This window comes from Mesitornis unicolor, unplaced genomic scaffold, assembly GCF_000695765.1.
Source record: "Mesitornis unicolor isolate BGI_N332 unplaced genomic scaffold, ASM69576v1 scaffold1709, whole genome shotgun sequence".
NCBI classification, from domain to species: Eukaryota; Metazoa; Chordata; class Aves; order Mesitornithiformes; family Mesitornithidae; genus Mesitornis; species Mesitornis unicolor.
In genome coordinates, this window is record NW_010206329.1 from 11,772 (window position 1) to 21,829 (window position 10,058).

General features: G+C 41.2%; 1 protein-coding gene across 1 annotated transcript; it reads right to left on the minus strand.

The window, feature by feature from the left end:
* Positions 1-5,230: 5,230 nt before the first annotated feature.
* NEUROD6 (neuronal differentiation 6) lies at positions 5,231-8,682 on the minus strand. Its single transcript, XM_010191695.1, has 2 exons — positions 8,568-8,682; positions 5,231-7,165 (listed from the first exon to the last, which is right to left on the minus strand). The coding sequence occupies exon 2, from the start codon at positions 7,142-7,144 to the stop codon at positions 6,131-6,133; it is 1,014 nt and encodes a 337-aa protein (XP_010189997.1). The 5' UTR covers positions 7,145-7,165; positions 8,568-8,682; the 3' UTR covers positions 5,231-6,130.
* Positions 8,683-10,058: the final 1,376 nt, after the last annotated feature.

The following is a 10,058-nucleotide window of genomic DNA, read 5'->3' on the forward strand; positions in this document are numbered from 1 at the left end:
TAACAAGAGTCCTGCTCCTGCTGTTCTCAGTGCCTGGATGATGCTTTTCTTTCCCACATGCACTTCTGGTGCAGGGCGTATATCCGCTAGTATTCATGTGGGCTTCCCCTTGAGTTCTGAGGAAGATCCCATCATAGTTTCTTTGTCTGCAAGCTGTCTGCCCAACAGAAATGTCATTTCAGTTACATCTAAACATTATGCATCTGCCTATGTGGCTGTAAATAAATAACGTAGTGGATAAGGCTGTGTTTAGCTTCCCGTGTGATTTAGAATCCAGTCTGGTATCTGCTGAACTCGCGTGGAACAAGAGCAGACCCAAGCCCTCACGTTCCTGCTTTCAAGAGTGCAAAACTTATGTTATAATCTCCGATTTATCCTAGATTCTCTATCTGTACAAGGACCTCCAATTCAGTTGATTATTATCATATTCATTTGCAAACAGAATGTCCAAGTGCTTCAGAATTTATAAGCTTTTAGATGTGGGTATACATATAGACCAGGAAATTTAATCAGTTTGAAAAATATTTCATGTATAATCAACTCTGATAAAAAACCCAACTAAATGAAAACCAGCCCGCCTTAGTAACAGTCTACAGAAAAGCAAAAAAACCCCCACAGAATATCAGAAAGTACAGTGTTCACTAGGCTGGAGAGGGAACAGGAATATATCGAATATCCTAGAAAAGTGAGAGGTCATAAAGGTTGCTTTTCTGATCGTTTTTTTTTTGGTGGTTTTTTTGGTTGGTTTTTTTTTTTTTTTTAGTCCAGAATTTCAGCTACATTTAGATCTGGCTTGTTTCTGTTCTACATACATGTTCTGTGTACACGGTGCTCTAGAATTAATGAGTGCAAGTAGCACAGTTACAGGAATAAATGTGGAAGTTTAAGCAGGTAGTGACAAAGGAAAACAGCCAAGAGAAAACAATGTTTTGGGGAAGAAGGGGGAGAAAACCTCTTTACAACTCTGTAACAACCTTTGTAGGTTGTTAAATTCAATGCCAATTCAAAGCCAGTTGCAAGTTTTAAGGACACCACACTGCAGGTGCTAAAAAAAGGAATGTAGTTGTTTTTTTTTTTTCCTTTTCCCCTGAGCTCTCTTGCCTGTGAATTTGGCTTTCCTTTCCCTTTTCCTATCTCATTCTTGAACATCCTCTAGGGTAAGGGGGAAGGCTTTGCAGGAAAATAGGCCATCTTCTTGGCATAATGTGCAAGAATTTTGTGAGACAACTCGCTCAGGTCTGATTGCACGGCGGCAAGGGCTTGGGAGCGCGATTCTGCATGGCAGCTCCGTATACAGTAGTTAGATTTGTAACAGTGAGACATGACAGGTCTGCCCTTGAGATTCTGTGGTGGCACAGCGCCAGCTGTTTGCCACGCTGATCTGTGTCTCTCCAGAGCGAAATCACAACCTGCTGCCATGGTTCAGCTCTGGGTCAGACCCACAGCCAGATTAGAGAGGGGTGGGGTTTTTTGTTTGCTTGGGTTTTTTGTTTTTGTTGTTGTTTTTTTGATTTATTTTTCTCTTAATTTTGAAATTGCTGAAATTTTATTAGGGATGCTGCCTTCATGACATTTCAGCCCGAAGCAGTGCCATCTCTGCTACTTGTACATCAAAAGCTGTAGGGTTTTGGTACCACGATTAAACCTGCTTTGACCCTGGGTATGGACCATAAAATATAACCATAGGAGCTTGAGTTAAGCTAAATTCACAATATGAAAAACAAAACCATGCAGCTACTTTTTAATTTAGGCAAGTGTTATTTGCTTTTGCAAGGAAAGATTCTGCAGTGTGTTTCACTGGGATTCATCTTTATTGATGGCATTTCACTTAATTTGCTGCCATTTGAGAGCCCCACAGGCAAAGGGGAGAAAAGAAAAGTAGAGGTAAAACTGGGAGAGGGAATTGCTAGTATATAAAGAACCTGCCATCACATTTTTGTCTGTGCAATCTCCATACATTTAAAAAAAAAATCTTTGTGCAGTTAGCTATGAAGTGAAAGAATGGAGACAGTCACAAAGAGAACACATCCAGGATGTGTCCTAAAATGAGTGTAATCCTATAGTAAGGTAGAGGAGCTTCTGAGATATCCTCTGAGCTCTGGCAAAGCAGTGGTTACCCCTCCCTCTCTCCTTGCAGTGGCACTGGGGTTTGTAGGACTGTGGGGCTGGGGCCACCAGTTTTAAATTTTATTAGTGATGAGGGGATTTTTTGAGACCGAATCCAGAGGTACAGCCTAGCATTACCCCATCCATCCTACTCTGTGATTACTGGTGAGCCTGGTGTTGCAGAAGAAAGGGTGCAAATCCTGCAGTACGCTGTTATACCTCCCACTCCTTTTTCCAATTCAGGCACATCCCTGTCTTCAACAGGGCTGGCTGAAATCCTGGAACATGATGTTTAGTTTCTTTTCCAGCATTTTTATTAGTAAAACTTTTTTTTCCTCACCCTGTTATGACATCTTTGGAAGTCTTTTTTTTTTTTGTGCCTTCATGTAGGAAACAGGATATTAGGTTAGATGGATGTTTAATCTGAAGCAGTACAGCCATTCCTAAATAATTAGTATATTTCTGATACCATAAAAGCATGTAGTGCTTTTTAAAAATTTCACTTAAATGTTACTCTGACAAATAATATATGGCAAAGAGTTCCTCTGTGTAACAAAACCACATATGAAATAGCTTTTCTTCTGCCAGCTTTGGGGTTCCCATCTCTAAAATTGACAGAAGGCTTTATTATGCTTGTGCTAGAGGACAGGGGAGAATAGAAACTTCTCACCTAATTTTTCTGGACCAGTTGCTACTTTACATATTTCTGTCCTCGAGGAAGCAAAGGCAGTTAAGAGGAAAAAAAGCCAGGCAGAAATGAGCAGCTTTGTTTTGCTGTATGAATGGGATTGAAAGGAGGCAAACCTTATAAAGCTAAGATTAGGTAAAGAAACCCACTGGCTTTTATTCCTGTGAGTTTAAAGCACCAGAACTGTTTCAATGCTTGGATTTGTTCTCTAAAATAAGGTGACTTCAAAGGCTTTTGTAAGTCATGTCAGAGCTCAGACCACCTTATGTTCTGTGGCTGGCCGGTGAAGGAGCATGGAGATGTTTGTCGTGTGCATGAAAGAGAAGGTATGTAAGAGAGGTAGCTCTCAAGGGAATCCCCTACCTCTGTATCTCTAAATAATCCATACCCTCCTAGACAGGGGATGTCAGGGTTTTTTATGCTGTCTCAATATTTTTCTATTACTTGCTCCATTATTTATTCTGGACTGGCTTTCCAATTTGCAATGCCCTGAGCAAGTGTGGTGCCTGCCTTGAGCTACCAGAGCGGGAATCTGGCTGCGAATTGCCTACCCATCTGTTGTGGAGTGAGCGAGAAAGATCTGAACTGGCAGGGACACTTTTTTTTTTCCCCTTTCCCTTTGCTTCTGCTGCCAGAAGGGGAAACTGGAACTGGCCCATGAGTTATTGAGTTAATATAGGGCCACAGAGCTGGAGACCCCCAGATTGCAGAGCCTGAAGTCTTAACACCCCTCGGGTGTCTGCCGAACGTATCACAGCAGGCATTTCCTTCCCTCATTGCAGGACTTTACAGCTGCTTCCTCACTTCACTCTCAACGTATGCAAACGCACCCTCCCCTGGTGCAGCAACGTGGGTCTCTGAGGCGCTGGACTAACTTTCAGCCTCCTGGAGGAGGCTCCTCTGACAAAATTTGGTTAGATAAGTTTGCTGCTACTGCTTAGTGGGAGAACCATCTCCCCCAGTTCAAAGCATTCCTTGTTTCTGGGCCCACTGGCCTATACATCCCTGTGATATATCAGTATATTTCAGTGTCTCTTCATGTGAATCTGTGCCCAGGACTGCAAAATTTCTTCTCCTCAACTGGCTTCTTACACCTTCTGCTCTCTCCTGTCACCTTCCCATACATCTCTGAATATCAGCTAATTCTGAATAACAGCAAAAGCAATCTATTTCACGCTCTTCTCTTTCCCCATACCTCTCTTATATTTGGTGCAAAACATCCAGGGGTCCTTTTGAGCTGACAGTCATCGCCTTTCACCCAAGACAGAAAACTGCTGCCTGTACCCTCCACAGTTCCTGACCCTGATGAAAGGTTGGGCCTGATATTTGTCTAGACAGGCTGTTGGTCAAGCAAAACCCCATGTCCACCTCCTTCCTTCTTCAAACTTGGGAGCATTTAGACCCTGTTCCGAACTCTGGGACTTGTTACCCACCTCAAGCAGTTGAGGTAGCTTGGTCTTATTTAGAAGAGATGTCAGACTGCTGTTGTCCTGAAGGAGCTGCAACGCTTGATGGGCCAGACTGTTTACAGCGAGTTCCACTTCTGAAATTAGGCAAATTATCAGGAAAATCTGGCCTGTCCCCTCTTTGTCAAGCTGGATACTCAAGTGAGGGTTTGACGTTCATGTGCCGTTAATAAACTTCCAGCCAGACTGTGACTAAACCAAGAGTTTCAAACTTGCAGGTGGAATTAGCACTTTTTCTATGGTGGCTTTTTTTTTTTTAATTCCCTGTTCATTCACAACATAGCATTTTGGTACTACAGGTGAGTGCTTGTTGGGTAGCTGCTATTTATCCCTCAAAATCAAGAGGTCTTGCTCACTCACAGGTTTAAGGGCTGTTGGCTTTTACCTCATCTATTCTTTCACTTTGTCAGGTGTGTATCTTATTGAGAAATAGCTCTGAGTGGTGAGAAAATGACCGAGACTCAGATGAGCTCAGCTCTGTCAAGGTGTGAGGGAGCTGTGGAGACCCTGGTAGCTGCTGAACTAATGTGGGTTGCAGACTCCTCTGTAGTTTGCTGGAGCTGTTTATTAGCCACGACTAATTTTAGCAACATTCGGGGAGCCCTTCTCTCTGCAGTTTTTATGCTTTCTGCACTCCTGCACCCTTCCACGAGCTGGAAGGGCAGCTAGTGGCCTGTGTGTCCGCTCAGGGCCCTTTCCTTTATGAAATTCGGCATTTCGTTGAGCTATAAAGCTACCTTCTTCCTCTAACCTATATTTCGCTTAGTGCACAGCTGTTTCAGTAATATTTTGGATCTGCTTTTGCTGCATCTCTCTTGCATCCTTCTGAAAATATAGCAGGAGGTTTGCTTTGGTAATTCGTGATTTCCAACCCCAGGCTCAAGCACAACAAGGGTACGGGGAAGAAAGCTGTGTAGGCAAGACCAAAGGCAGCTGTATACTGTGAAATAAGAAGTATCAGGCAAAATACAGTATCACAGCTAATAGATGTATTTTAAAAGTGGAAACATCTATGTTTAATTGCATTTAAAGTACGTAGTGAGAAACCACAGTTATACATTATTATAACAAACCTTTACATCTGAAGTCAGAATAACACAAAAAAAGTGCTGATTATATATGGTCAAAGTAACTGAGGCAAAATTTCGACAACATCTTCTAAAATATTAGTATGTGTCCCCTGCCAGCAACACTCTAAAGGTCAGGCTGAACAATGTCAGTGACAATCACTGTTTTTCCTTATCTTACCCCAAAACAACAACCCAAAAAACTGTTTTGTTTTTTTTGTTTCCTTTTTTTTTTGCATAGCTTTCAATATTGCTGCACTCTCACCTCTGCTTATTGCAAGCCCATATCAGTTCTGAGATAATTTCTTTAAAGTTCTGAATATTTTAATCCAGTTCTCCTCAAATACATAATATATATTTTCTACCAATTATAAATACATAATTTTTAATTATCTGATTTCAATAACATGCATTTTTATAATTACTATACAATGAAAATAGACATTGACTTTACACAGTGTGTATGTTTTTATTTCAGCGATATTGTTCAGACACACTGCTCAACAAATCAAGGAAATAGGGAAATTAAAAGAAAAAAAAGGAGAAGGAAATAACCTCAGAATCTCACAGTGTTTACAGACAAAAAAAAAACCAAAAAAAAACCAAAAAACAAACAAAAGGAAAAATACTTATCGGAAAAAGGGTTTATTAATACATAGAAAATCCCCACAATAGTTGAAACACACTTTAGGAACTAGTAAACACGTTAAATAGAGTTGTGCCAATTACGCAGTGCCCAAGCATCTGCTTGCTCTTAATTAGATGGGGAGGTGAATGACCACTGTTTATTTTCATTTTCCTCATTAATTATGAAAAACTGCATTTAATTCATCTTGCATGGTGAGAGACTGGCTGCGCAGATGTAAGTCGTAAGGGAAGTGGCTCTCTGTAGGCAACCTGAACATAGAGCTCTGCCCAAGGGGACCCCTGGGTGGCACTGCACAGTAATGCATGCCGTAATTGTAATTTTTGCCATAGTCCAAGCTTTCTTCTTGCTTCAGGGAAAATATCCCATTATAGTTAATTGGGGGAGGACTTAAGGGACCTTCAAACTGTGGGCTGGCGCACTCGGGGGAAGTGCTTTCATAGAAGGACTCGTAAGCGCTGCAGTAATTGTAAGGTTTCATGGACTTGGAGTTGTCGAGAGTCCCGTGCCCCGTGGGGGTGCCGAGCTCAGGGCTGTGGTAGGGGGGGTAGAAGGTGGAGTAGGGCGAGCGGGTGTGATGGGCGCCTTCGCCCGCCTGGCCCATCAGGAAACTTCTGGCATTCAGCTGCAGGCATCCCGCCACCAAGTTTGTAGTTGGCTGGGACAGACCCTTGCACAAGTTTTGGACAAAGGTGAGCAGGTCAGGTCTCTTGCCAATTCGCAGGATTTCAGAAAGAGCCCAAATGTAGTTCTTTGCTAGTCTTAAAGTTTCTATTTTGGACAGTTTCTGTGTTTTAGAATAACAAGGGACCACCTTCCTTAAATTGTCCAGGGCATCGTTAAGGCCGTGCATCCGGTTCCTCTCTCTAGCGTTGGCTTCTTGTCGCCTAAATTTGATCCTTTCCATTCTTATCTTGCTTGTCTTTTTTTTCCGAAGGCCCCTTCGCCTAGGCAAGCCATTCTCATCCTCTTCTTCTCTCTCTTCCTCCTCCTCCTCTTTTTCTGTGTCCTCTCCAGGAGATCTTTTAATATTCTTTCCTCGGAGCACGATCTGCTTTGAAAAGCTTTCTGGGTTCTTCATTTGCTTTTGGTCATCACTTTCTCTGGAAAACTTTCTGCACATCTGGGATTCTGGCATTACAACAGACTCATCAAACGGTAGTGTTAACATGGTTCTATAATCTTAAGTTACCTGAAAGAATGTCAGCACAGTATTTAAATATTTCTATTTTTAAAGTTTGTCGACTTACACACACATCCCCATGCACCTTTCATGTGTCTGTGTTGCACGCTCTGTGTATTTGTGTGTGTATATATAAATGCAAAATCTATATTTTTTTGTCTAAAATGCCAGTTGCAAATGCTCCCTTTTAAAAAATAAAAGCTGTCCAGAATTTTAAAATCACATGAAAATTCATGATCTTACAAATAAAAAGTCACATTTCTCACAGATAAGTATAGATTAAATCAATATTTAAATTGTACAACTAACTCACTGTTTATTTATCTTCTTTTTAAACAAGCCCTTCAAACCCTCGCCACTGTGGAATTCAAAGAAATGCTAAACATGATAAAGCAATATAGAAATTTCATTAATCCAAATTCCCCTGGGTGAAAAAATTAGGAGAATGAGAGCAGTCTTAAAACTGAAAAGTGCCATATCTCTATTAACTGATGGTTAAATATTTTAAAATCACTTTTTAACTTATATTTAAAAGTTTGGGGGTTTTTTTCCCTCCACATTTCTTCCCTTATGAATCAAGATATTATAGTCTAGTAAGTTAGAGTGAATAAGAAAAATAAATTAATGAAACACCCCCCAGATCACTCAGCTAGTAACATAATTAAAAACACAGATCTTTTCTCTAATTATTTGTGTGAAAATCACTTATTTCATATAAAGACAAAAATCAGAATGATCTACCCCTGAACGTATTCAGGTTAGAGTTAGGAAATAAAATCTCCCTACCTTTTTTTTTCCTTTTTCCCAGCAAAAAATCTAATTGATATTATCTGTTTAGTCAGAATCAACTTATTTGTTTTTTCTCTTTTTCTTTCCTCCTTTTTTTTTTCTCCCCCATCAATTGTGGTGGGGGGGGAGGTGAAAAATTCCCTGCACGCTATAGCAGTGTTTATGTTCTGCGCGGCTCAGATGTCTCCCTCCAGCTCGTAGCTGACAGGAGCGGTTTGTAGATTCTGACTGCAATCCTGCACGTGTGCTCAGAATCAAGCTGGAATGGAAAAATAAATTTCCTTTTCCCCATAATTTTGTTTTTGTTTGCAGTTTGGGAGCAGGAAAAGCTTGGACCCCACAGTCCTCAAAGAGACAAACAAAACGAAATTGTAGGGACTTTTTTAACAGAACAAAACTAAACAAAAACCCCAGTCAAAGACTAACTCTATCAGTATTGTCTACACAATTGCAATATTACATAACACCAATGAAAGTATGCAATTGCATCAGAAGAATAAAATGTTAGGAGGAGTTATTAGACAGTAAATAGCATACATAAAATACAAGACAATGATACTGTATCTTTAAACACTTGCATGCACACCCAGCACCAACTGAAATATATCTTTATTTGTATTACCTTAGCTTTTTATTTCATTCAACAATCAGTTTTCATTTTTTGCCTTCCAAATCTTTTCAGTCTGAATGTCGCATCGTCTCCTGGAGTCTAGTTCTGTGTATATCTGCACTATCTCATTGATCTCTAAAAAGTGACATTGATGCCAACTGCCAGAGCTGGTACCCATGCCATCTGCTAGTGACGTCACGGGGCAGAGAAAACCACGTGAGCCTTTCTCCTGGGACCTTCATTCTGCACTGATCATCTGGCATCCCTCTAAGTGGGTACCAGCATTCATGTATCAACACAGAAGGTTAGACTGATAGGAAAAAAAAAAAAGGGGGGGGGGGGAAATCTGCACCAGCATTTCACATACAGTAGGTGCATTTCCACTGGAGCGACTTCTTTTTAGCAGTCTAGCTGCATGGCTAGACGTGCCAACATTTGGTGCTATCCCTGCCGACAGGTACGGCTGCACTGTGGTTGTTAAATCGGTATTGTTTATATGAAAAGTGCCGTTTTGTACTGATCTGAGTCCCTCCAGTGCACCTCGTACCCAGGTAAAAAAAAAAAAAAGACAAGGAAGGGAAGGCAGGAATGGGGAAATAACGCCTGTGATACAACATGCAGCACAGTCACAAAAAGTAGTTTTAATGTGACGCTTCTGGGAGTGCTTTTTGGAGTACAGGTTAGTTTGAATGCAGCATGTTGCCCCAGAGCACAGGAGCAAACCTCCTGCTGGCTCTAAGAAATCATCCCCTCGCAGCCCTCAGTGGGTTTTGGCATTCCCGAAAGAAAAGAGGAATTTGTGAGAAACTGGTTGTACAGCGTGAAGATTTAACAAGCGATGCCTTTTTTTTGGAAGCGGCTGGTGGGTCTGGCTCATTCCCGTCCTATGCCTGTGCGACCCAACTGGGGTGCACCTGCTCCCAATGGGGCAATGCGCTTGCAGGCGCAACTCGGTATACTTGGAGGGCTTTGTCTTTTGCCAAATTTTCTCTGTCTGCTTGGCCTTTTTGCGAATGCTTCCCTGAAATTTCTTTTAAAACTGATTTATTTCCCTTGGAAACACACTTCCTCCTCCTAAAATCTTCCCCCTGCTCTTCCATTTGCCTCACTGGCTGCTCCTTTCTTCGTGCTCTTGTTCCTGTCTGCTGCCTCTCCTGTACTCCCTGCTTTATCTCCCTTAACCCTTTTGTCTTTTTCCACGGGCAAGAAACTGTTAAATGGAGCTGACAAAGCCTCTTGGCTCAGCCTTGCCATGGAGCTTATGGCAAACTCCACCTTGGTGTGTTTGGGGTTTGTGGTTTTGGTTTTTGTTTTTTTTATTTAAGGAGTGGCACGTCATATATAAGTGATATCAAGAGAGTTACAAGGGGAACAACGTGTCATCTTAGAAACATTTTTTTTAAAGTTTACTTTCATTTTTCTCATGTATCACTGCTTTTTAGTGACTAAGTAATCTCTATTTTAAAAAGTGAGTTACTGAGTATGCTTTTAGTATTAAAATAA